This window comes from Anomaloglossus baeobatrachus, chromosome 8, assembly GCF_048569485.1.
Source record: "Anomaloglossus baeobatrachus isolate aAnoBae1 chromosome 8, aAnoBae1.hap1, whole genome shotgun sequence".
Classification (NCBI taxonomy): domain Eukaryota; kingdom Metazoa; phylum Chordata; class Amphibia; order Anura; family Aromobatidae; genus Anomaloglossus; species Anomaloglossus baeobatrachus.
Genome location: NC_134360.1, coordinates 202,894,673 through 202,922,596, shown reverse-complemented (window position 1 = coordinate 202,922,596; position 27,924 = coordinate 202,894,673). Strand labels below are relative to the sequence as shown.

At 48.3% G+C, this 27,924-nt stretch overlaps 1 protein-coding gene across 1 annotated transcript in view; it reads left to right on the top strand.

Moving 5' to 3' along the window:
• SLC44A3 (solute carrier family 44 member 3) overlaps positions 1–27,924 on the top strand; it is a 121,354-nt gene that overhangs the window by 80,312 nt on the left and 13,118 nt on the right. Inside the window, exons 13-15 of the mRNA XM_075320080.1 lie at positions 1,224–1,307; positions 19,995–20,132; positions 20,326–20,562. Coding sequence (XP_075176195.1) covers positions 1,224–1,307; positions 19,995–20,132; positions 20,326–20,562 — 459 coding nt within the window. The remainder of the gene's footprint in view (positions 1–1,223; positions 1,308–19,994; positions 20,133–20,325; positions 20,563–27,924) is intronic.

Sequence of the window (27,924 nt, the reverse complement as noted above, 5' to 3'; positions counted from 1 at the left end):
AGACTGTTTTGATGGGAAAAGTTAACCCCGCACTTTACAATTACTCTCCAAAAAAACTGCCTCCATTAAAGTCAATGGAGCTGGGAGATACAGGTTATTAATAGCAGCTGTGATTGGTTGCTATAGGAACAAAATTGTTAGTATAAGAATCTTGTGTGAGGTAAAAAGATGTCAGTGGGGAGACGGATAGAGACAGACAGACAGGCACAGACAGAGAGAGGGAGATAGGGAAAGAGACAGACAGGGAAAGAGACAGAAACAAGGAAAGACAGGGAAAGAGAGAGACAAGGAAAGAGACGGTGAAAGAGACAAATAAGGAAAGACAGAAACAAGGATAGAGACGGACTGGGAAAGAGACAGACACAGACAGACACAAAGAGAGAGACTGATACAGACAGACACACAGAGACTGGGAGAGAGATAGAGAGAGTTACTATCCCGGCCAACTCCCGGGTACTACAGCTAGTATACATATATATGTAATTTTATAGTACTTTTTTTTTTTTTTTTTGGAAAGTGAACAGCCAGAAGCTAAAACAAGGTATCCAGTAATATTTTTGCATACTCCGATGATCGTTGAGACATTTCCGTGGGCCTGCGCAGCAGACAATCCTTTCCTTCTGGTAGATTAGGTCATCGCAGTGGAGAAGCTTCTAATATAATATGAAGAACATCTGATTAACAGTGGAGATGGATAATTCATCTGGCAAAGTCACGTTCCTGTAATATGTCCTACATGTAAGGAGATTGCTGATTCTCAGAATGACACTGCTGTATAGTGTCAGACCCCTACTGCTCGTTGAGTCCCTTACTAATGTGGGTCCGAGTTTGATTTGTACTTAGAGTTGGAGAAGATTTAGTGAAACTGACATTTCCCCTCTGTCCTAACTCATGATCACAATAAAATAAAATCATTTTTTTTTTTTGCAAAAAGTCAGCACTATGATTGAGTTTCTCATATCGTGGAGGACAATGCTATTTCCTGCTTGGCTGGATAACAGAGGTTATTGCACTGCAGATTCTTGCAGCTGTTGAACCAGTTGTTTTCCTTCCAAAGCAGCATGTTCTGCTCGGTGGGAAAAAGACATTCAGCTCATTAATCCTTACTTTTACAAACCGTTCCACCATCACCGGAAAAAGGTGTGATGTGCACGATGCGGTCAGTGTCATGCGGTCTTTGTAGCGCGGTATGAATAACACACCTTTTGTGTTTTTGCTTCTAGGACAATCCGTGTACCAGGTGCACATCACAAAGCTGCTTCTGCTGTCTTTGGTCTTATGGAAAGTGGCTGCGATATTTGAACCAGGTACAGTATTTGTTGCCACAGTTATGGGAGTTTCTCTTTTTGTTTTTATTTGACAAATAATTGGTGATTTGCTTCTAAAGGGAATCTGTCAGCAGGTTTTTGCTACCTCATCTAAGATCAGCATGATGTAGGCAAAAAAAAAATCTGAATCTAATGATGTATCACTTAGATTAGAGGCTGCAGCCATTCTGACACAGTGAAACAATTTGTATGTAGCAGAGCTGGGAGAGCTGCCCCACACCAGGCTTTCAGTGCTTTCCAAAGACAGAAGCTGCTAATCACAGAAGGGGATGGAGTCGGACTAAAGCTCACACAGCTGAGGGATACTTCTCACATAGCGAGATCGCTGCTGAGTCACGGTTTTTGTGACGCACCAGTGACCTCATTAGCGATCTCGCTGTGTGTGACACTGAGCAGTGATCTGGCCTCTGCTGTGAGATCGCTGCTCGTTACACACAGTGCTGGTTCATTTTTTTGGACGTGGCTCTCCTGCTATGAAGCACACATTGCTGTGGGTGACAGCGAGAAAGCAACGATCTGAATGTGCAGGGAGCAGGAGCCGGCGTCTGGCAGCTGCGGTAAGCTGTAACCAAGGTAAATATCGGGTAACCAAGCGAAGCCCTTTGCTTGGTTACCCGATATTTACCTTGGTTACTAGCGTCCGCCGCTCTCAGGCTGCCACTGCCGGCTCCCTGCACACGTAGCCGGAGTACACATCGGGTAAATAAGCAAAGCGGTTTGCTTATTAACCCGATGTGTACTCTGGCTAGGAGTGCAGGGAGCCAGCGTTAAGCGGTGTGCGCTGGTAACCAAGGTAAATATCGGGTAACCTTAGTTACCAAGCACAGGAGCGCTTCCACGCGCCCCTGCTGGCTGGGGGCTGGTCACTGGTCGCTGGTGAGATCTGCCTGATTGACAGCTCACCAGCGACCATGTAGCGACGCACCAGCGATCCTGACCAGGTCAGATCGCTGGTGGGATTGCTGGAGGGTCGCTAAAGTGTGATGGTACCCTGAGACCCACTAATGATAAAGATAAGAGGCTTATGTTAACATGCAGGTAAACAAAAACAGACTGAGATAAGACAGGGAGGGCTAAATGCTTTGTTTTAATTCTTGCAGGATACTGACTTCAGATTACAATGCAGAAACTTGCTGACAGTCCCTTTTTTAAGAAACAAAAATATAACTAAAATATGTGAAAAAAAATATTTTAATGCATTTTCTGTGTGACTGTAATGGTGAGGCCCATGAATGACTACTGCTCCGTTCACTTCTGCAGGAGCAGTAGTTCATATGTGACCTCCTCTGTCATTATTCATAGGTGGAGGGACCTCTATTCTCAGTGTTACATTTGTCGGGCCCCATTTATCGCCTATCTGAGGGATAGGTAATATATGTTGGTGGGATTTCTCCTTTTAAAGGGGGTTTTGCAAAATGTACCTAAGGTAGGAAATGTTATTTCGTTTAAAAAAATGTTTTAACCCCTCGAGGGGTCCGCACCATGGATGACAACATGCCCATCAGTGGTGCAGCTCAGTGGTAAAGGTTGCACGTATGGCGCACGTCTGTGGAGGCCAGTTATTAGCTACATTAGTCACGTGAATAATGGAAAAGACTGTCAGGGACTACTAAAGGGGTGGGGATTATACAGTTATTTCTTCATTCTGTACCATTCCCTAATCTTGCACAAATTGTGTAAAATGGCAGGTAATCATGTTAAAAAAAAAAAAAAAGTAATCCAATGCCACTCACTTCCCATCAGGAGGTAAGCAAGGCCGGTGACATCACATCTACAGACGAGTGTCCGCTCGCGGCCAGTGACGTCAAGTCTACACACGTGGGTCGGCTCAAGGCCGGTGACATCACGTCTACAGACTTGTGTCGTCTACAGACTTGTGTCGTCTACAGACTTTTGTCGTCTACAGACTTGTGTCGTCTACAGACTTGTGTCGTCTACAGACTTGTGTCGTCTACAGACTTGTGTCGTCTACAGACTTGTGTCGTCTACAGACTTGTGTCGTCTACAGACTTGTGTCGGCTCGCGGCCGGTGATGTCACATCTACAGACGTGGGTTGGCTCGCGGCCGGTGACGTCACATCTACAGACGTGGGTTGGCTCGCGGCCGGTGACATCACGTCTACAGACGTTGGTCAGCTCAAGGCCGGTGATATCACATCTACAGACGTGTGTCGGCTCGAGGCCGGTGACGTCACATCTACAGAGGTGTGTCGGCTCGAGGCCGGTGACGTCACATCTACAGACGTGGGTCGGGTCGAGGGTTACTATCAAGTACCCTTCCTATTTTATTGGGTAGGACAAGGGCGTAATAACTGCAGCTCGCACACACAAGCCAGAAGATTTCTGCAGACGTGATGTCACCGGCCCCGCTTGCATGCTGATGCGACTGACAATCACTGCATGTGGTTTGTATGTTTTCACTGAGCTAGGAGGTCCTATAATCATGGCATAAGAAGATGTGACACATTTTCACCGATCTGACTTGGACACCATCATCAGCCAGTAAGGGATTATGATGGTATATTCTGCAGTTCATCAACGTGGTAAATAAGGCCTAGATCCACTCTTCTGTTTACTTCTGGTCATGGATTAGTACGAGATAAAACCTCTCTTGACAATCCCCCGCCTTCACTAAAACATTAAAGCGAGCATGTGCGGCTCTAGGACCGTGACTATTGTGGTCTCTGCTGTATCACTGCCCATTAATTATGTGATCATTATTTGTACGACGTTGACTGAAACATCATTTTTTAGCGTATGTAGCTGAGTGATTTTCTGTCATCTGGATTTCTTGGAAATATGACAGCTATCATTATTAGGATGACATTTGAGTCTCTGGGGCTAATAAGCAGAGCAGATATTTCATGCTGTCGGCACGCATGGGGAGCGTGTTAATATGTCACTGATTGCACTGCTGTTGGCGGAGCATGGACGGGCACGTAGCCTGACCTGTACACAGCCTAATTAGCTAAATGGACTGTGCATTGCAGAGTGAGCACATTTAGCTTTCCTTTATGGGCATACTTTAAAGAAGAAGTGCATTAACACTGGGGCCTGTAGCTCCTGCATAGAATCAGAGTACAAGGATACCATAGGACTAAGCCAATACTACATCCAGAAAATTTTATGGAATCTCATACATTACCACAAAGCCAATAGCAGGCTTGTAGCTCCTAAAGCTCTCCAGGAGGGCACCGAAAAATATGCATTTATGTACACACTGTAATGCCACACATCTTAGAACAACTAGAGTGCCTGATTATTGTACTTTTAATTGATTATTAAAAAAAGTTTCTTTAATGTTCTTTTCCCACTGCTGCCAGAGCCTCCGACGGGATTCCCCTTTGATTTAATGGAAAAAAGAGCTCTATTGTATATTACTTTGGGTTAGTATTGCCCATTATGAGTGGAAACCACAACACTAGTGTGAACACTGCCTTTTATATAACCATCAGTGCCAATTTCTATTCGCTAAGGCTGGCAGCAAACCTCCACCATTCACGTTCTTAAGGCCCCGTTACACGCTACGATATATCGGGCGATATGTCGGCGGCGTCACGGATTCGGTGACGCACATCCGGCATCGTTTGACATATCGTAGCGTGGGACACCTCCGAATTACTGTTAACGAGCAAAAATACTCACCTTATTGTTGCTCGTTGACACATCGTTCATTTTCAAAATATCGGTCACATTCCTTGATGCAGGTTGTTCGTCGTTCCTGAAGCAGCACACATCGGTTCATGTGACACCCCGGGAACGACGAACACAGCTTACCTGCGTCCCGCCGGCAATGAGGAAGGAAGGAGGTGGGCGGGATGTTACATCCCTCTCATCTTCTCCCCTCCGCGTCTATTGGGCGGCCGCTGTGTGACGTCGCTGTGACGCCGAACGTCCCTCCCCCTTCAGGAAGAGGATGTTCACCGCCCACAGCGAGGTCGTTCGAGAAGTAAGTACGTGTGACAGGGGTGACCGAATTTGTGCGACGCACAAACTATGGGGGCGCGTGTAACGCGGCCTTGAGAACAGACCATTTTCTGCTCCGAATTCGACAGCTTTATAAACATACATACGTTCTGGTCAAGAGACCTATGGCCGGATTGTGCACGGGCCGTGGCATATGAAGCCAGTTTTATGCGGGCTTTACAGGAGTCAACCGATCGTGCAATTTCACGATCGATCGTACCCGCCCCCGTCGTTTGTGCGTCACGGGCAAATCGCTGCCTGTGTCGCACAAAGTCGTGAAACACCCGTCACACGTACTTACCTGCTGAGCGACCTCACTGTGGGCGGCGAACATCCTCTTCCTGAAGGGGGAGGGACGTTCGGCGTCACAGCGACGTCAAACAGCTGCCAGCCAATAGAAGCGGAGGGGCGGAGATGAGCGGGACGTAAACATCCCGCCCACCACCTTCCTTCCGCATAGCCGCCGAGAGCCGCGGGACACAGGTAAGTTGTGTTCATCGTTCCCGGGATGTCACACGGAGCACTGTGTGCTACCCCGGGTACAATGAACAACCGGCGCCATTTTAATTAAACAATTTTTTAAAACTGAGCGACGAGTACACGACTCACGATTTGTGAGCGATACTGCGTCGCTCGGAGGTGTCACATGAGACGACGTCGTGAACGATGCCGGATGTGCGTCACGAAAACCGTGAGCCCAATGATGCATCGCACGATAGCTCGTCTCATGTAAAGCCCGCTGGATTTTTCTGTTGAAACTGAGCATCTACTCCAATTCTTGCTTTTCCACTGATTCTAGAACAGTTTTTTTATTTTTCTTCTGTGCCCATCTGTTCCAAGGTTAGGGATACTAGAAATAAAAATTAAAAATGGTGCAAATCGTCCTTCCAATCAACTGGGCGTCTACCAGAGCACTTTTCTGTGGGCGTTGGCTTTTTATCCTCCTGATGTTGGCCAATCAAAACAGAGGCCACGCCCCCTGAGACGTTTGTCATACACGCCCAGATGATTAAAGGGAAAATTTGCACTATTACCACCAGGGGCCATAACTTTGGAACGGAGGAGCACAGAAGAGAAAGAAAAACTGTTCCAGAATCAGTGGAGCAACCACAACTGGAAGATATAATCTGTGCAAATGGTTAAGTGATGGATCATTTTACAGGTTGTGGAAATGTTTAGGTTGAGAGCTGCCATGCCATTCCTTGTGTGACCCTATGAATGACTCTCTAGCTCTGATTTCGACACAGATCATTGCCTTCTAGGGGTTTTCAGAATTTTTTTTTTTAGACTTGTCCTGACAGGAAATGTAAAATATTTACTTATGTAATCTCCCGCCACCCTCCAACAGTTCGAATTGCATCCATTATTCCCATGACCGCTTCAGCCAATCACCGGCAGCAGCGGTAACATGTCGGATATATGATTTTAAGTAATTGGCCAAAGTGGAGATCGGGAACGAAACGGAGCAGGTAAGTAATAGATATTCTAATACATATATTTTAGGCTATTTTCAAGAAATCCCAAACAGTCCCTTTAATTGATTTGTGGGAAGTTCATACTTTTGGCTTTGTACATGTGCAACACTAACACAAAGCCTAAAATCATTGAGTTCACTGATATCTAATGGGTTAAACCTCGTCCGAAGCAGCTTTTCCAGTGGGCGAGGTTTAACGAGAAGTATCGCCAGCGATGCAAAGTAATTCTGCTCATCCATTGGTTGTTTTTGGAGCCCGCGTTTTGTTTCCATAGCTCCGCTTTTTACTTGTGTGACTCCTATTGTTAACAGTAGGGTCTTCCAGCTCTGCGCTGCATTCAGCTGTCATACAAAGGCATGATTATTCCCGGCCTGCAAAGTCGCATCCAGAAAAGAAAAAGCTCCGCCAGGAAAAGTGTTGGCCGCCTGCCTGAGAGCCATCAGCATTTCCTAAACTTCTGACATTTAATCAGTTGTAATGTCAAGCACACAATGGCGTCTTGCTAAACTGCACTTCTGTTCAGTACAAGAACATAATGAGAGGGTTTAAGAAAGGAGTGTGGAATGCTACTGAACTCTCTGATCAATGCTGGGCAGCGTGAAGGGCTTTTTTCCGCCTCTCGCTGTTTTTTTTTTTTCTAGCTCCATAAGTTATTTTTACAAGCGATTTCCAAAATGAAAGGCACAAGACTATGAAAATGGAAACTGTATGTTAATTATGTCGATTTGTTGTTATGAATACAGTTAGGGAAGGCCCACATGGATATACTGCAGATTTCCCATACTGATTTGCTGGCAGAAAATTCACAGCGTTTTACAGTGGCAGCAGGGGCGGAACGATAGCAGGGATCGTGACTGCGACCGGGCCCGGGGGTGCAGGGGACCCGCTGGCCCCAGCCCCTGCTTCAGCTGGATGTGCATCCGAGGCCGCACATCCAGCTGAAATGCATCTCGGTGCTGAGACCCGTCGGGCCCCTGCACTGCAATACACTCTGCCGGCCAAACAGTGGCCAGCTGGCAGCTATCATCGGCGTCCCTGTGGCTGAGGTGGTCCATGACAGTGATGTCATGCGTTGCCATACCACGAACGCTGATGAAAGCTGTCGGTCACTGCAGGCTGGCTGTAGAGGACGCTGCGTGATGTGGAAGCCGGGGAGGGTGAGTATAGTGTATACCAAGAAGGGGACAGTATATACCAAGAGGGGCCCAGGAGAGGAATATGTATACCAAGAGGGGAACAGGAGAGGAACATGTATACCAAGAGGGGAACAGTATATACCAAGAGGGGACCAGGAGAGGAACCTGTATACCAAGAGGGGAACAGTATATACCAAGAGGGGCCCAGGAGAGGAATATGTATATACTAAGAGGGGCCCAGGAGAGGAACATGTATACCAAGAGGGGAACAGTATATACCAAGAGGGGCCCAGGAGAGGAATATGTATATACTACTAAGAGGGGCCCAGGAGAGGAACATGTATACTAAGAGGGGAACAGTATATACCAAGAGGGGCCCAGGAGAGGAACATGTATACCAAGAGGGGAACAGTATATACCAAGAGGGGCCCAGGAGAGGAATATGTATATACCAAGAGGGGCCCAGGAGAGGAACATGTATACCAAGAGGGGAACAGTATATACCAAGAGAGGCCCAGGAGAGGAATATGTATATACCAAGAGGGGCCCAGGAGAGGAATATTTTTTTTTTTTATTTATTTTTTTATAAAATCGGTGTTTTCTCTGCTGCAGGTCTAACAGTTATATAGAGCTCATAAATGTGCTGGACTACCAGGCAGCAGGCCAAGTAGTCCTGTAATGATCTACTGATGATTTAATCAGTGATTTTATCAAAACTGCATTTAGCTGCCCAGTAAGTGACACATCGCTGGAATCAGGATCTCTGTATCTACATTATGCTGTTTCTGTGTCGAGTCATGCTGTCATGTGACCGGAGCATGTAACCTGGAAGTTGCCACGCTGCCATTGTACTGTATCACACTGTACCAGAGTGCGCCGGATCCGCCAATCCGGCGAAAAGCCGGATGTGTGAAACGGCCCTTTAAAAAGATAAACCAGTTAATCCCATATGACCCCAGTGCTGCTCCATCAAAGGAGAAATCACATTTTGACGTTGTCTGTAAGTTTATTGGGGTGTGGTGATGCACTTCTTTTAAGGCTAGGTTCACATTTCCGTTGTTTTGCATCAGTCACATGCGTTGCTTGACGCCTGTGACTGATGCGTTGTACAACGGATGACAAAGAACAGAATTCATTGTCAGACTGGGATGGAGTTCGAGGTGGGTGGAGCTGAGCGGGATCGTGGCGCTGAGGACGTCAGTGCCGCGGGGACTGCAGGGGACAGGTGTGTGTGTGTGTGTGTATATACATGCGGAGTGCGGGAGGGGGCGGAGCCGAGCGGGGAAGTGTTGGCTCCCTGCACACGTATCCAAGGTAAATATCGGGTAACTAAAAGCAAAGCACTTTTTGCTTGGTTACCCGATATTTACACTGGTTGCCAGCGTGCTTAGCGCTGGCTCCCTGCACACGTAACCAGTGTAAATATCGGGTAACTAACCAAAGCGCATTGCCTGGTAACCCGATGTGTATCCTGGTTACATGTGCAGGGAGACAGAGCATGCGCAGCGAAATCCTACGGATTGTGCTGCTCAAAAAACGTTACAAGCTGCGTTCCTCCCGCCCCGCGTTCAGTCGTTCCACGACTGATCAGTCGGGCGGAGAGTGCAACGCAGCATCATCAGTCACAATCCGCCGCTCATACAAGTCTATGGGAACAACAGAATCCGCCAAACGGATTCCTTTATTTACCAGAGCCGCGGATTGTGACTGATACAATTTAATGAAAGTGTGAACCTAGCCTAATTTGTCAGCATCACGCAGCATTTCCTACCTAAAAGGACCATCCCCTGGCTGATTGACGGGGAATTTTCTCCTGCACACAGCCACGTATCTGTCAGTCGGCCAAGTGAAAGTGCTGCAAAGTAGGAAATAAAGTTTGAAGCCGAGAAGTTAAGTGCATCGTCCACGCCCTCATACACTTTCCAGACGCAACCTCAACATGCAAGTTCTCCCTGCTGGTGCCGTAATAAAGCTGTATAGTAATAGCTGGCAGAAGAGGTTGTAAGGAGCCGACAAGCACCGCACGCCCCTGGATTTCTGTCCTGAGCTATTATGATTGTGACAATATGACCCAGAGAAGGCCTTTGATTTTTTCTTTTCTACTACCATATATATCAGGAACGGATACGGTAACATTTGGTCTTGCTAAGAGCTTTCTTGTTGAAGGTTATGGACATCTATGAAATGGAAAACATGATTTTTAATTAAGTTGGTGGTTAGCTTTAATAAAATTGCATCAAATTTCAGTGTGTATGTGAAATGGATGAAGATTGCAGATTTCTGCCTCATCCACGTTTCTCCCAGTAATAAAGGCTGGCTGGGAGGTCTGTGTATGCCTGGTGCACGGCCTTCATTAGCTCATAAATCAGTATAGCTTCTATTGTGCACTTATTTCCTCTGCATGTGCTTTCTTCTTTTTATTATAGAATTTTTTTTTTCTTGGACACCATTTTTTCTGCCCCACCCTGAGATACTTTCTCTCTGCTTCATGCTGTGGAGATCTGTGTACAACGCCTTCCTCTCTAAGGACTCGTGCAGGCGACCATATTTTGGATCAGAGTGTAATCTACTCGGACCAATGTTAGTCAATGAGGCCGTACACATTTGTTTTGCCCCCCCCCCTCTTTCTTCCTCAGACTGAGTGGTCCAAGTAAAAAAAAAAAAGTTGCAGCACTGACATTTGCCTCCGAGAATCGGATGGCACTCTATTCAAGACTATGGGTCGGATGTTCGGGTGCAGAATAAAGTTTGTTGAAAGGCTACAGCGCAGCCAACGAACAAGCTTTTTAGCATGGGGAAGATGCCTGAATGCTACTGGTAACAAAACCAATTAAAAAAAAAAAAAAAAAAAGGCGTGGGGTCCCTCCGTTTGTTTTGATAACCAGCTCAGGTAAATCGGACTGCTGGGGGCTTATATTATCAGGCTGGGGAGGTCCATTTTTATTTGGCCCTTCCCAGTCTAAAACTACCAGCCCACAGCTGCCCCAAAATTGTCTCATCACATTTAGAAGCATCAATAATTCTAGCGTTTTGCCTGCTGTTCCCGATTTACAGTACGGTGGTAATCGGGGTAATATATTTGGGGGTTGATGAAAAGAACTAAAAGGTGCAAGCTTACAATATGCAGGGGGTGGGACGTTATATAGTTGCAGGATCTATCTATTCTATTGCTTTGGGTACTTTAAAAAAAAAAAAAACAAAAAAAAAAAACAGGTGCATACAAAAACGTTTTTTGTTTTTTTTTGCTCTGTAAGGAAACAAAGTTTTGACTCTGGGGGGACTTATAATTGATTGCTTTCCCTATCCACATTTGTGGGGCAGTTGTCCTGCTTTTACCCTCATTTTGCTTCCTTTTGCAGCCCCTACTACTACCATGTTACAGCCATAAATTCAGATTCCCATTGATTTATATGGGTTTCAGGATCAAGTTTGGTTACTGAACAGAACTTTTAACTACAGTTCGGGCGAACCCGAACATCTACGACTCTGGATGATCACCTTCTCCTTACACAGACACACGCGGGCATCCTATTTGGATTAACAGTATATTGCGGCTTTACAGTACACAGGATTGGCTTTAGTTTTTTATGATCTTTGTCCTTTTGAAGGAGTACCACATTTTGCAAACTTTGGCAGGCATACTATCGCAAATAGCAGGTTACTTAGTCATAACAGAGAGTGATTCTATGCCTCATAATGAATAATTCACCCATTTTCTAGATAAGCTTCTTTTGAACTCCTCGAGTAATGAATGAAGAAAGCTACCCACTCACCGGGAAAGCTGGTTCTCAGGTTTACTGCCAAAAGATCACAGCACCAGCCAGAGCTTGCAGAATAGAATTGCAAAGATTACTTTCAGGCAAAAAAAAAGAGATAAAATTGTATTTCTTGGCAATGATATGTGCTACAATAGGCAGGTTATACACATTCTGGTAACTCTTTTAATGTGGGATTTCTAAATTCACTATCATTTCTTGTGCCAGATGATAATCTGTTGTCCAGAAGTGTCTGGCAGCAGGTTGTCCTCCTCGCCCCTATAGGATTGGCAGAGTATGGATATTTATGGGGTGAGAAATGACTGACAGCCGTCTAATGGTGTATTTGTGGTCCTTTTTTTCTTGAGCAAAAGCTTGGAATCTTCTTGCCTTGTTTCACTGTTCAGAAACCAATTTATAACGTTAATGCAATGATTGGTGGAGATCTGTAGACCTCAGGTGGTGGTCTTCTAAATGAGTCCACCAGGGCTGACTATAGGTAGCAAATACACTGACTTATTGCTTGGTATGACTAGTGCATGGGCAGGTAGATAAATTAGAAGCCTCAGTCCTGAAGTGCAGAACATGAAGAAAGATCAGAGAAGACCTAAGTGTTGTTTTTCCAGAATTTCCTTCATCATTTGCTTCACAATAGAAAACTGGGCTATAAAAGTCACTTTTTTGTGCATAGTTTAGTTGATCAAATTGTAGCATCTTCCAGTAGGTGGGACGTGGCAGGAAGGGGCATGGCCAACCATAACCTGACAGATTCAATAATTATATACACCAAATTGTGCTGTAAATTGTAACAAAGATGTGCTCCAGCTTGTTCCTAGAGTAGAAATGTTGAACTGATGCACGGACAGCCTAAAGATGGGCCAAATTCATTAAGATGAAGCATCCGTCTTGATGACTTTCTGTCACCCCAACCCTTCGGAAAATTTTGGCTTTTAGACAGTTTGATACAAGTGGTCCACCCTTGACCTCTATTAAGTCTTAACAGCATCCAGAGCTGGGCATGACAAAATGCAAACTGAGCAGTATTTTTAGAAAATACTTCTAACTACCACTAGTGACCATGGATGTAAATTCATTGTGTAGAGAGTGCAGCCACTGGGAGGATCAGGACCTGAGGAGGATGAGGATCGGGACCTGAGGAGGATGAGGATCGGGACCTGAGGAGGATGAGGATCGGGACCTGAGGAGGATGAGGATCGGGACCTGAGGAGGATGAGGATCGGGACCTGAGGAGGATGAGGATCGGGACCTGAGGAGGATCGGGACTTGAGGAGGATGAGGATCGGGACTTGAGGAGGATGAGGATCGGGACCTGAGGAGGATGAGGATCGGGACCTGAGGAGGATGAGGATCGGGACCTGAGGAGGATGAGGATCGGGACCTGAGGAGGATGAGGATCGGGACCTGAGGAGGATGAGGATCGGGACCTGAGGAGGATGAGGATCGGGACCTGAGGAGGATGAGGATCAGGACCTGAGGAGGATGAGGATCGGGACCTGAGGAGGAGGAGGATCAGGACCTGAGGAAGAGGAGGATTGGGACCTGAGGAGGAGGAGGATCAGGACCTGAGGAGGATGAGGATCGGGACCGGATGAGGATCGGGACCTGAGGAGGAGGAGGATGATGATCGGGACCTGAGGAGGATGAGGATCAGGACCTGAGGAGGATGAGGATCGGGACCTGAGGAGGAGGAGGATCAGGACCTGAGGAAGAGGAGGATTGGGACCTGAGGAGGAGGAGGATCAGGACCTGAGGAGGATGAGGATCGGGACCGGATGAGGATCGGGACCTGAGGAGGAGGAGGATGATGATCGGGACCTGAGGAGGATGAGGATCAGGACCTGATGAGGATGAGGATCAGGACCTGAGGAGGAGGAGGATCAGGACCTGAGGAAGAGGAGGATTGGGACCTGAGGAGGAGGAGGATCAGGACCTGAGGAGGATGAGGATCGGGACCGGATGAGGATCGGGACCTGAGGAGGATGAGGATCGGGACCTGAGGAGGATGAGGATCGGGACCTGAGGAGGATGAGGATCGGGACCTGAGGAGGATGAGGATCGGGACCTGAGAAGGATGAGGATCGGGACCTGAGGAGGATGAGGATCGGGACCTGAGGAGGATGAGGATCGGGACCTGAGGAGGATGAGGATCGGGACCTGAGGAGGATCAGGACCTGAGGAGGAGGAGGATCGGGACCTGAGGAGGAGGAGGATCGGGACCTGAGGAAGAGGAGGATCGGGACCTGAGGAGGAGGAGGATGAGGATCGGGACTTGAGGAGGATGAGGATCAGGATCTGATGAGGATCAGGACCTGAGGAGGAGGAGGATCAGGACCTGAGGAAGAGGAGGATCGGGACCTGAGGAGGAGGAGGATCAGGACCTGAGGAGGATGAGGACCTGAGGAGGAGGAGGAGGACCTGAGGAGGATGAGGACCTGAGGAGGATGAGGATCGGGACCTGAGGAGGATGAGGATCGGGACCTGAGGAGGAGGAGGATCAGGACCTGAGGAAGAGGAGGATCGGGACCTGAGGAGGAGGAGGATCAGGACCTGAGGAGGATGAGGACCTGAGGAGGAGGAGGAGGACCTGAGGAGGATGAGGATCGGGACCTGAGGAGGTTGAGGATCGGGACCTGAGGAGGTTGAGGATCGGGACCTGAGGAGGTTGAGGATCGGGACCTGAGGAGGATGAGGATCGGGACCTGAGGAGGATGAGGATCGGGACCTGAGGAGGATGAGGATCAGGACCTGATGAGGATCAGGACCTGAGGAGGATGAGGATCAGGATCGGAGGAGGAGGACCTGAGGAGGATGAGGATCGGGACCTGAGGAGGATGAGGATCGGGACCTGAGGAGGATGAGGATTGGGACCGGAGGAGGATGAGGATCGGGACCGGAGGAGGATGAGGATCGGGACCGGAGGAGGAGGAGGAGGATCAGGACCTGAGGAGGATCAGGCCCTGAGGAGGAGGAGGATCAGGACCTGAGGAGCATGAGGACCTGAGGAGGATGAGGACCTGAGGAGGAGGAGGATCGGGAGCTGAGGAGGAGGAGGATCAGGATCTGCAGAGGAGGAGGATCAAGACCTGAGCAGGATCAGGGCCTGAGGAGGAGGAGGATCAGGGCCTGAGGAGGATCAGGGCCTGAGAAGGAGGAGGATCAGGGCCTAAGGAGGATCAGGACCTGTAGAATGTCACCTTGCCCCTAATGCCAACAATCCACTGGGGGAATTTGACAAGTGATAGCACTATATGAAGAGCCCCTGTTATGACAATACGCAGCCGTAGCTGCACAATCATCCCCACAAGTAAACTGGTTTTCAGGCCGTTTTTCCTACTTTTTGTATTGCAAAGTAGAGCTCTTAGTTTTCTTTGGAAATGTATTCAATGTGCAAATGGTTTTCATGGTAATATTCACACATACAAGATCACAGCTCACTCTGGATTGATTGCATTTATTTCCCATAGCAGTGCAAAAAATACAAAAAAAAATGTTTGCTGGATTTGTTATTACACCAAAGGGATGGGCACTTTATAGTCTTAGATTCCGCACATTCCTCATTTATGGTGCAGAACACATTATTTACAGGTTACTGAACGTCGTGTACACAATAAATAATCCTTTTTCTTTGCGATCACCAGGCGATGCCTTCTCTTCTAAGATATATAAGTAGCAAGATATGGCATGGAATCTGTAAAGACTACATACAAGATATATCACCCATAACTAGAAAAAAAAACATGTCTTAGAGACCACCTATGTACTAAAGTCCCTTACTGTGTAGTTTTTAACAATTTTTTTGAGTTATGAAAAATGTCTAGCATTCAAAATTATTAAAAAAACCCTTTTTATTCATAATAATATTATTAGTATCCAGTGATAAAATCTTAAGGGAGTTAGGTCAACATGATTATGATTGATTGATTATTCGCTTATATAGCGTTATTAATTCAAAATTAATTCTGTGTCCTGGCAGATAAACTATCCCTCCATCCTCCATCTCCATCATCTCCAAACCTAAAACTGGCTGTAAGACAACTAGTTGCAGCAGGATCCTCCCCCCACTGTTCCATCTGCAATCAAAACAGAAAACACAAAATCTTAAATAATAAAATATAATATAAAATTAGATATATTATGGTATTATATCATTTAATATTTTATAATGTAATTTTTATATTTTTTTTATGATTTATTATATTTTTATTAGATTATATTTTTATTATTCTGCCCTTACTATACTATGCTAATTTATTCTACTCTTTGTATTGTAATTTGTTACTACATTTAGTTTTCCTTTTGTTAAAACAAAATAACGTGTTTACATTTTATTTGTTTTTCTTTTTGGGAGAAATACCCACGTATCCGCAATGAAATGTTTGCTCCACCACACAAATATTATGACTGACCTCCCGATATTACAATGTTTTTCCCAAACATTTTAAAAACTATGTGACCATCAAAAGCACATTTCCATCATAACCATTAAAACTTTTCATTAGCTGTAAACAAAACCACATGCGGTATTGAGAATTAATATTACACATTTTTCCCATGTCCCTGCACTGACCTATATTGGATCCATTCTATTTTATATTGGAATAAACAGATTTAACACGCCAGTGCAAGACTTTAAAGGGGACAAGAAAGGTGATTGTGCTGCCGGAAAAAGAGGCCGCATGATCTCCCCGACTGTTAAAACGCTATGATTAGAGTCATGCAGCAAAACCACTGGTGTTTTTTTGTTAGGAAAGTCTGCATATTACATCTTAATGTGGATTTTTTTTTTATTATATATATATATATACCGTACTGCTCTAATTAAAGGGACTCATTCAATATAATCTGAAGACTGCATGCTGTAAAGGTCCAGTCACACATAACGAGTTCGTTACTACGTCACAGTTTCCGGATCGTTGTTAAATTGTTGGTGAGATGTCACACAGTCATTTTCCCAACGACTTTAGTAACGATGCAGCGACCTGTATAACGATCTCGTTGGTCGTTGGGACCCTGTCACACAACAGCTATGTAATGATTCCAACCTCGAATAGGGGCGTAATGTTTGACGCTGTAAGCCACGTAGGCGTGCATATGCATCGCCTTTTCCACACTCCTCCGCTCCGATTGGTGGCCAATACTGCGTTCTGAATAGGTGGCCGGCCTAGAAGGCAACTTTGTATCTCTTCATCCTGTGTCCCTTTTTGAGCCTTGCTTTGAGGATAGAACGTGCGACTCCACCCAGATTAATTCGTACTTTGTTCCCGGTTGCTTGCTTGCTTTTCGGATCGAAGCTGCATCTGCACCCGGATTCATCCCTCCTTCGTTCCTGAGTGTTTGCTTACTGTTCTCAGCTCCAACCAATCGGTGCAGAGGGGGCACGGAAAAAGTGACGCAACTACACGCCTACGGGTCACACTTTAAGTTCTCATCTAGGTCGTTAACGAGATCGTTGGTAGGTGTCAAACATACAGATCCATCCTGCCCAGCAGGACTCCAACGAGCAAAAAATGGCCCAGGACATTCAGCAGCAACCAACGATCTCACAGCAGGGGGAGGATCGTTGGTACGTGTCAAACATAACGAGATCTCTGGTGAAGTCGTTGTTTCGTCACAGAAACTATGACGTAGCAACGATATCATTAGCGATATCGTTGTGTGAAGTGGCCTTAAGAGTTAAAACAGAACATTCGTGTCCTATCTCAGTCTATACCTGCAATGTTAGTATAAGCCTCTTATCTTTATCATTAGTGGCTCTCAGCTGCTTGTGAGCTCTAGTCTATCTCTGCCCCCTTCTGTAATTAGCAGCTTCTGTCCATGGAAATGTGCACTGAAAACCTGGTGTGGGGGCAAAGGGCAGCTCCCAGATCCCAGCTACATGCTAAATCTTAACTGTCAGAACGGCTGCACCCAGTAATCTAAGTGATACACCATTAAACTCAGAATCTCTTAATCTACATCATGCTGCTCTAGATAAGGTAGCAAAAACCTGCTGACAGATTCCTTTTAATGATGCTGCAGAATTTGTGACTTTTTGGTGCTTTTTTTTTTCACTGTAGACTTTTACAAGGAGCCTTACAAGCACATGTAAAATCATTCTGGTCTTCAGTGTGGAATGGTGGCATCTCTCCAACAAGAATGGCATTATCAATGACTGTTGGCTATTTTAGCGTGATGTCCCATGTAAAACATACAGTAAAAAAATGCAGTGTTTTTGCTATCTGGGAACATATTCAATTGTTTATTGTGAAGATGGATTTGGCTCATGAATTCAAGTAATTTCCAAATTCTTTGTCCTTTTAGATGGCACTGAGATGAGTTGCCCAACTTAGACTATTAAGAGCAGGAATGAAAGGGCACTTAGTGTGGTTTTGGTGTGGCCTTATAGGAAGAGGAATTTTTGTGTTGTGGGTTGTTTTTTTTTCAGAATTTATTTTACCATCTGAAATCAGTAGGAGTCTGCATGATATAAATGTAAAAGGAAAGAAAAGGAGTACTAGATGGCCAACCACATTATCAATAAATATCAGAACCATTGCCTTATGGTATCAAAACCTGAATAAGTTTATTGAACATTAAATCAGACAATGGTAAAATCACAATTGTAGAAAAAAGACATAATAAGCAGGAGATCAGTCCCAGATAAACATTCCCAAACAAAGGGACATCAGCCCTATATAGTAATAGTATACACAAAATGGGCAAGCAGCACCCTGAAACTATAGTAGAGGAACATTCCTCATACTAAAAGTACAAAAAATGGAACAGAGCTGCTTACCCATTGAAAAGTGCAAGGTGCTAGGTCAGTGCCAGGGCAGAGGTCCAAATAACAGTGGGAGAAGCCCCAACGCGTTTCGCTGCGTTGCTTCTTCGGGGGGCAATGCATAAATCGTATGTGGCCAAGTACCCCTAAATACCCCTGTATGTTACCGGAGATCGCCGCCACCTGTGCCGCATGTATCGTGTCAGCGTTCCCCGTCCGCCCATCACTTCCGGGTCTCCCCGGCGGAAGTGACGCCACAACAGCGTCACCTCCCACCGCATCAGAGCTCCTCAGCGTGGGCGGAGGCGGGGAACGGCAAGAGACATGCGCCGCGGCCATCTTATGTGTGGGCAGGAGAAAGGGCGTCCCCAGACTCACTATACCACACGGAGCATAACATCATGTGGTGTCACCGCAGGTCCGTTCCACACAATGAATCATCAACAAGGGGAGCTAAAATGCCGATATAAGAATAATTCAGTGTAATGGCATAAGATGTCGCCTGATGTAAAACTGTATGTATAGGACCAGCAGGGGCACCACTGTATTAACAAGCGCATAGGGGGACAGGGAAATAGTAGTGATCACTACTATTTCCCTGTCCCCCTATGCGCCTGTTAATACAGTGGGAGGTGACGCTGTTGTGGCGTCACTTCCGCCGGGGAGACCCGGAAGTGATGGGCGGACGGGGAACGCTGACGCGATACATGCGGCACAGGTGGCGGCGATCTCCGGTAACATACAGGGGTATTTAGGGGTACTTGGCCACATACGATTTATGCATTGCCCCCCGAAGAAGCAACGCAGCGAAACGCGTTGGGGCTTCTCCCACTGTTATTTGGACCTTTGCCCTGGCACTGACCTAGCACCTTGCACTTTTCAATGGGTAAGCAGCTCTGTTCCATTTTTTGTACTTGTAGTATGAGGAATTTTCCTCTACTATAGTTTCAGGGTGCTGCTTGCCCATTTTGTGTATACTATTACTATATAGGGCTGATGTCCCTTTGTTTGGGAATGTTTATCTGGGACTGATCTCCTGCTTATTATGTCTTTTTTCTACAATTGTGATTTTACCATTGTCTGATTTAATGTTCAATAAATTTATTCAGGTTTTGATACCATAAGGCAATGGTTCTGATATTTATTGATAATGTGGTTGGCCATCTAGTACTCCTTTTCTTTCCTTTTACATTTATGTCATTGTGGAGTGGCCGTAGATTATTATTACTGCATATTCCATCTGTTACCCAGAAATTCTTGATTATATCTGCATGATCTTTATATGGAGAAACTATTGGCTCTTCTCTGGCCGAGTGGCAACCCTTCCTCGGAATACGTTATACTTTGGAAGATTTGATAAATAGTATAATAGATATTAAATTGGTAAAACTGAGACTCCTTAAGAGTTAGAAGAGATAATACTGGACCTCCAATGTTTTCTGACGATCGTACACAGGACCCGGGCCGGGGTTACCCAAACAGATCGGCTGTGTTTATATTCCCTGTTTGAGAATATTTCACCTCAAATCCCTCTTGATCTCTCCCACTTCTAGAATGCTTACACTGCAACAATAATTAATGGGACGTCACTATGTACATCTGCAAGAGAAGCCTTCGCTCTCATGGAGAAGTGCCCCCCTTCTGTTGCGTTACTGAAGTCATCTGGCGTGTTCCTGATATTTCTAGGGAAGGTAAAAATGACGTTTTTCAGCAAATAGAACATTTAGAGCCTAGATCGCACTTTCCATGATGTTTATGGCATCAAGTGGTTAATCAACATAATGAATTTGCCTAATACAGTGCCTGTTCTCATCATGTATATACATAGACATCTATTTCCTTGGTCGTGCTGTGCCTCACCCAATGTGTTACTTTTCCTTTTAGGTTTTTGTGGTGTGTTTCACTGTGTTCGGAGGACTAATGGCTTTCAACTATCATCGTGAATTACATGTTTGGGTCATACCATTGCTCCTGGTTGCCTTCTTTGCCTATTTGGTTGCCCACAGCTTCTTGTCTTTGTTTGAGACAGTTGTACATAGTCTGCTCCTTTGCTATGCAATAGACATGGAGACCAACGATGGCTCGTCTGAGAAACCATATTTTATGGATCAAGATCTCATGGTAAGTAGTTAGAAAAGTGTGTGTGTGTATGCGTGTGTGTGTGTGTGATAGATATATATATATATATATATATATATATAATGTGTATGTATGTGTGTGTAGGTATATGTGTGTGTATGTATATGTATGTGTGTGTATATGTATGTGTGTGTATAGGTATGTGTGTGTATGTATATGTATGTGTGTGTATGTATATGTGTATATATATATGTGTGTGTGTGTGTGTGTGTGTGTGTGTGCGTGTGTGTGTGTATATATATATATATATATGTATATATATATATATATATATTATGTACCAGTCAAGAGTTTGACATCTGTTCACGTAATTATTTTTTTCATTCTTATTAGAATGTGCACATTTTAGATTCAGACTAACGGCAGCAAAACATGATGGAACACACTTGAAAACAGGGAGTAAAACCCTTGAGAAATGAATCAGAATGTGTTAAACCTTAGATTACACCGAATAACTCAATATTAAATTGGACCGTCCTCACTGATAAGTTTTTTTTAATGGCTAACTGATAAGATGGTAATAGCAAGCTTTCAAGACTACTAAGGTCTCTTCATCAGGCATGGTATAACACAAAATCTGAAGTCACATATTTATACACAACAGGATTGTCACAAACCACCGGGGGGGTCACTCAGAAATCCCCCGCGCTGGCTACCAGTACGTCACAATCGGGGGGTAACAAGTGGGGGTCACCCCTACTTTATACCTCCCGACCGACAGACAGAGCACGTGACGCGCTCTCTAGCGCCCCTCTTATAGTCAGGCCAATTATGGAATTGCCCGACAATAAGCAAGGAGGCCGCTATACTACTTATGCCGATTATTGAAGGGTCCCCGGTGAGAGTAAGGTATATATTCCCCCGACCTCCGCGGGCGGAATATATAATATCTTCCCGAATCTCACTGGCCTCCCCACAATAATCCTTGGCACAACTCGCTGCCACCAACCGCTTCACGGTAACTATTAGCCGAACACACAGACGTGGGATTCAAGATCGAGATAACAGAACAGCCCAAGATTAATTATATAATTTAATCGCCTAAAGCACACTAGAAACTACAATATATACAATAGGGAATCTACAGAATATACAGTTATGTCAGAGTACAGTTACAGATAAAGCATGGTTTACAAACAGGTATGGAATTCAATCAGTTACCTTGTGCGTCTGGCCACAGGGGGGCGCTGTAGACCAGGTTTCTAGGAACTCTCTCACAGGTCTTTCCCAACCAGGCCCCCGAGCAGAAGAACACTGGAAAATGGCCGAAGTAGGGTTATCAACCTGGGCAATCCAGGTCCCCTCCTACCTTAGTGACCTCACAGGGAAGCACTGCTCCACCCCTGGCTGGAGTTATGGACAAAATCCACAACATGGAATATGGCCATAACTTGGCCTGGGAGCGTCGTAGGCGGACGCCAATGCTCTCATTGTGGCAGTTATGAATTTAGCTACAGAACGAGGGGACTCATGACCTGTCTGCCAGTTCCCCATTGGCTGATATCACGCCTGGGGCATTTCCCAATGTCCTGCTCCCATAAAAAGGGGGTGCCGGCATCGTCCACATGCGGAGACACCATTTTTATGGTTGCCATATTTATCGGAAATATGGCTTGCGAGATATGAACCATTTTTTACTGGAGTCGTTCTGTCTGGCTATTTCCATAGCCTTGCTAACTAGCTAGCAGCCCCCACTACAGAGTCACGGCAGGGAGTCATCCTGTGTCCATTGTCCTCAAGCCACCTAATTTCCATATCACAGGACATGGCCATGGATTTGTTGCTAAACCAGTTGTGTGAAGGGAAGGGGGGGGGGTGACACCAGGAGAGGGCTTCCTGACATGACTTGAATGTCATGATTTATCGTCATATCTCCGGATTTACCTCACACCTCCCCCCTTTTGAGGGCGCTAGGGGGCAGCACACTCCGGTGTTCCCCCGTGCGCCCGTCCGCGACCTCTCCTTGTCGGGACAGCCCGTCTGCGTTACCGTGGTCACGGCCCCTTTTGTGGCGAATGGTGAAGTTGTATTGCTGGAGCGCAAGGCTCCATCGCAACAATCGCCCATTCGTCCCAGAGACGGTGTGCAACCAGCTGAGGGGATTGTGGTCCGTCTCCACGATGAAGTGGCGCCCGTATAGATAGGGTTGCAGATGCTGCAGGGCCCACACTATGGCCAGGCACTCCTTCTCCATCGTGGAATAGGCAACTTCCCTTGGTAACAGCTTCCTGCTCAGGTACAAGACTGGGTGCTCTTGGCTCGCAGAGTCCACCTGGCTGAGCACCGCACCGAGGCCGAAGTCACTGGCGTCGGTCTGTACTACAAACGGCCGCGTGAAGTCGGCTGCCTGTAGCACGGGCGGGCTGGACAGGGCGTCCTTTAGGGCCCGGAAGGCTGTCTCGCAGTCCATTGTCCAATCGACTGCAGAGGGCAGCTTCTTCTTGGTGAGGTCCGTCAAGGGCTTTGCCAGGCTACTATAGCATGGAACAAACCTCCTATAGTACCCAGCGGTCCCCAAGAAGGACATCACCTGCTTCTTGGTCCTGGGGGTGGGCCAGGATGCGATGGCCTCCACTTTCTCAGGCTCGGGCTTCAGTGTTCTCCCACCTACCCGGTGACCGAGGTACTGGACCTCGCTCATGGCCAGCTGACACTTTCCCGGCTTGATGGTCAAACCTGCCCGGTGGATCCGCCTGAGCACCTGTGCTAGATGCTCTAGGTGGTCCTCCCAGGTGGGACTGAAGACGGCAATGTCATCCAGGTACGCGGCCGCGTACCCTTCAAGTCCCTTGAGCAGGGTGTTGACCATCCGCTGGAAAGTGGCAGGGGCATTCCTCATCCCGAATGGCATCACCGTGGACTCGTACAGTCCAAATGGGGTAATAAAGGCAGAGCGTTCCCTGGCCTTGCGAGTCAGGGGGATCTGCCAATATCCCCGGCTCAGATCCATGATGGTCAGGTACTGAGCCCCGGCCAACTGATCGAGCAGGTCATCGATGCGTGGCATTGGGTACGCATCGGCGACCGTGACCGCATTGAGCCCCCTGTAGTCCACGCAGAACCGAGTGGTTCGGTCCTTCTTAGGGACGAGGACTACAGGCGAGGCCCAAGCGCTGTTGGATGCCTGGATCACCCCCAGCTTCAGCATCTCGTCAATCTCCTGGCGCATGTGTTGCTGCACCTCCAGGGAGACCCGATATGCTGAACGCCGGATCGGGGGATGATCCCCAGTGTCCACGTGATGGACAGCCAAGTCAGTCCTTCCGGGCTGGTTGGTAAACAACCCCCGGAAGGGGTGTAGGGTGGCCCACAGCTGGGACCGTTGGTCCTCCAAGAGCTGGTGGCCAACCTCCACATCCTCAATGGATCCGCCTGCCCTAACCTGGGCTAGCATATCCAAGAGGGTTTCCGCTTCTCCCTCCTCGGGCAGGTTGCACACGGGGAGCGCACATGCCTCCCGCTCATGATGTGCCTTCATCATGTTCACATGGAAGGGCTTCCGCCTTCCACGGGCAGGGTCCAGGGTGACCAGGTACGTTACAGGGTTGAGCTGCTGGTACACGAGGTATGGGCCTTCCCAGGCTGCCTGAAGCTTGTCCTGTGGTACGGGGACCAGTACCCACACCTCTTGACCCACTTGGTAGGTCCTCTCACAAGCGTTCTGGTCGTACCAACGCTTCTGATCAGCCTGGGCTTGAGCCATATTGTCGTGTACCAGTTGCGTCAAGGCCTGCATTTTGTCCCGGAAGCGCATGACATACTCGATAACCGACACTCCAGGGGTGGCCAAATCCCCTTCCCAAGCCTCTTTCACCAGAGCCAGGGGGCCCCGCACACGTCGCCCGTACAGGAGCTCAAACGGTGAGAATCCTGTTGAGGCCTGTGGAACCTCCCGGTAAGCAAATAACAGGTGTGGGAGATACCGCTCCCAGTCACGCCCATGGGAGTCGACCAACATCTTAAGCATCTGCTTTAAGGTGCCATTGAACCGCTCGCACAGGCCATTAGTCTGTGGATGGTACGGGCTGGCCACCAGATGTCGCACCTGGACTTGCTTACAGAGGGTCTCCATCAGCTGGGACATGAATTGGGTCCCCCGGTCGGTGAGCATTTCCTGGGGAAAACCCACTCGGGAGAAAATCTCCAGCAATGCGGTGGCCACCTTGTCAGCCCGAATGGACGACAAGGCCACTGCTTCTGGGTACCGGGTGGTATAGTCCACTACCGTCAGTATGAAGCGTTTCCCGGAGCTGCTGGGGATGGCCAGCGGGCCGACCAGATCCACAGCCACCCTCCTGAAAGGCTCATCGATGATTGGCAGAGATACCAGTGGGGCTTTGGGGTGTGGCCCCGCCTTCCCCACTCTCTGACAGGTTTCACACGAACGGCAGTAGGCAGCCACATCGGCCCCCATTTTTGGCCAGTAGAAATGCTGGTTTAACCTGGCCTTGGTCTTAGCGATCCCTAGGTGTCCGGCCATCGGAATCTCATGTGCGATCCGCAACAACTCCGTCCGGAACGGATAGGGTACCACCAACTGTCGGTCCCTGGGCCACGCCTCCGGTGAACCCTGCTGGACCGTGGCCCGGTACAGCCGTCCTTGGTCCCAGACCACTCGCTCCGGGTCCGAGTCCGAGGGAGGCTGTGCCGCCTGCTCCTTTAGAGCTTTCAGGCTGTCGTCAGCTTCTAACGCTGCCTGAAACTCCTGACTAGATGTGGCCAGAATCGACGAGACTGTCACATCTTCAGTCAGTACCCCGGGACCTGTGTCCTGGCCTCCACCTGACTCGGCTGCCACTTGGTCAGAAGGGGAAGAGCTATCGGACCTCCGGGAGGCCCCTTGGCTTCCAGCACTCCCACTGCGGGTGACAGCGGCCACAGCCGCTGCGACCGTGGGTCGTGCCTGCTCCTCCTCCGTTCCTGACCAAGTCGCCGGTTCAGGCAGACCTACCTGGCTTCCTGACACCCCGGTTGTGGGGGAACCCTGCACCGAGATCTTACCTGGGAGCACTTCCGCTCCTGGACCGGCCCCAATCTCACCTGCCTGTTCCCCCCCTGCAGCAACAGAACCCCGCTGTGAAATCTCTGGGGACCCCACATTTGCTGTGGTAGCCCCCACCCCACACACTGGTCCTCCCCCTGCAGCACCCTGCTCTCTGCTTATCCCTGCAGAGGGCAGCAGATCCCAGCTCACAGGCTGGTTACTTGTAGAGGCATTGTCACACCTTTCTCTGACCCCCTCCCCTGTCACAGCTGCAGCTGTGTGTGTGTCTATGGTGTCTGTGCAAGCCGAAATATCAGAGTTCACTCCCTCCTCCCTTACATCATTCATAGATAACACATTAACATTGTCAGGAGTCATGTCAGCACTGGCTGAAGGTTCAGCCTTTGGGGCGGGGCCAAACTGGGAGGTTATTTGCCCCAAATCTGTCCCAAGTAGCACGTTTGCAGGGATCCGATCAGTTACCCCCACCTCCCTCACCCCTCGCCCTGCGCCCCAGTCCACATAAATGTCAGCAACAGGCAGCGCCGGGTCAATGCCTCCAATCCCGGAGACAGCGAGGGTTTTTCCAGGGATCAAGTCTTGGGGGGACACCATCTCAGGCCGCACCAGAGTCACCTCCGAGGCGCTGTCTCGCAGTCCTATGGTCACAGACTGGCCGACGGTGACAGGTTGGAAGCTATCCAGGGACCTACCACCACCCCCACCCACACAATACACCTTGGGCGGCCCTTGGGACGGGGACGGAGCCGGGGCCTTGGGACGCTGAGGGCACATGGCCTTGAAGTGTCCAGGTAGGTTGCACTGGTGGCACCGTCTTGGTTCCGCCACGGGCCTGGAGAGGGGAGTTGAGGGGGACACCCCCTGCAGTCTAGGGGCAGGTGGGGCAGTCGCAGAATTCATCTTACCCCCTCTCCAGGTGCTGCTGGTGGCTGCTCTCCTGGCTTCAGGAGCCCGATTGTTGGTGTAGTCATCTGCCAGGGCAGCTGTAGCCGTGGATCCCTTTGGCTTCTGGTCTCGGATGAACTGGCGGAGATCCTCAGGGCAGTTCCACAAGAGTTGCTCCGTGATGAACAAGTCCAGGATCTCCGGTCCGGTGGAAAGCTGCAGGCCTTGGGTCCAGTGGTCGGCAGCTCGGGCAAGTGCCCGCCGGTGGTCAGCCCAGGAGTCCTTTGGTCCCTTCTGTAGGCTCCGGAACTTCTTGCGGTAGTACTCTGGAGTGAGGTTGTACTGTTGGATCAGGGCCCGCTTGATGGTGTCGTAGCCCTGATCTGCCTCAGCAGGCAAGTCCCCAAGGACATCCAGGGCCTTACCCCTTAAACGGGGGGTCAGGTATTTGGCCCACTGGTCCTTGTTCAGATGGTGCTGCAAGCAAGTCCGTTCAAAAGCAGTCAGGAAAGAGTCCAAGTCTCCATCCTTCTCCAGCACTGGGAAGTCCTCAACACGGACCTTTGGAAGTTTGGTGTCTGGAAGGTCACGGGTGGCTGATGAGGGCCGGAGCTGAGCTAGCTGCAGCTGGTAGTTACGCTCTGCCTGGCGCTCTTCACGCGCTGCTTGCCGCTCACGCTCGGCCATGAGTTCCTTGTAGCCCTCCCGGTCTCCAGCCTGGCGTAGGGCCATAGCCATTTGAAGAAGGCTATCCGAGCCTCCCAGGCTCGGTGGAATGGCACGTGGTGATCTGCGGCCCGCTGCGGAGCCTGGTGCTTCACTGTCCATTGCAGAGCGGAGGGCTGGCGTCTGGCTCGTTGAGGACCCTTGGGCGAGCTGCTCCTCATCTTGTCCAGCAGTGCCCGGTTGTGCAATGTCCTCTGCAGAGCTGTTTTCTGGCGTCGAGCTCCTGGAGGACTCGTGGACAACCTCCTCATCGTCTCTGGCCTGAGCATCGGCCATTCCTTTGGCTTTGCTCCTGGTGCTCTCAGCCATTCTTGCAGACTTTTGGTCACTGACACAGAACTGACACCTGATGCCTCCACACACCTTACAGTATCTGCACTCTGACACTCTAGTGTTGAGCTAGTCTGAAGACCCCAGCAGCCACAGCTGCTGCAGGCAGTCTTTAGTGTCTGGGAGTATGGGTCTCACACTCACACACACTATTATCTCGATCCCACCGCTTGCCACCAATATGTCACAAACCACCGGGGGGGTCACTCAGAAATCCCCCGCGCTGGCTACCAGTACGTCACAATCGGGGGGTAACAAGTGGGGGTCACCCCTACTTTATACCTCCCGACCGACAGACAGAGCACGTGACGCGCTCTCTAGCGCCCCTCTTATAGTCAGGCCAATTATGGAATTGCCCGACAATAAGCAAGGAGGCCGCTATACTACTTATGCCGATT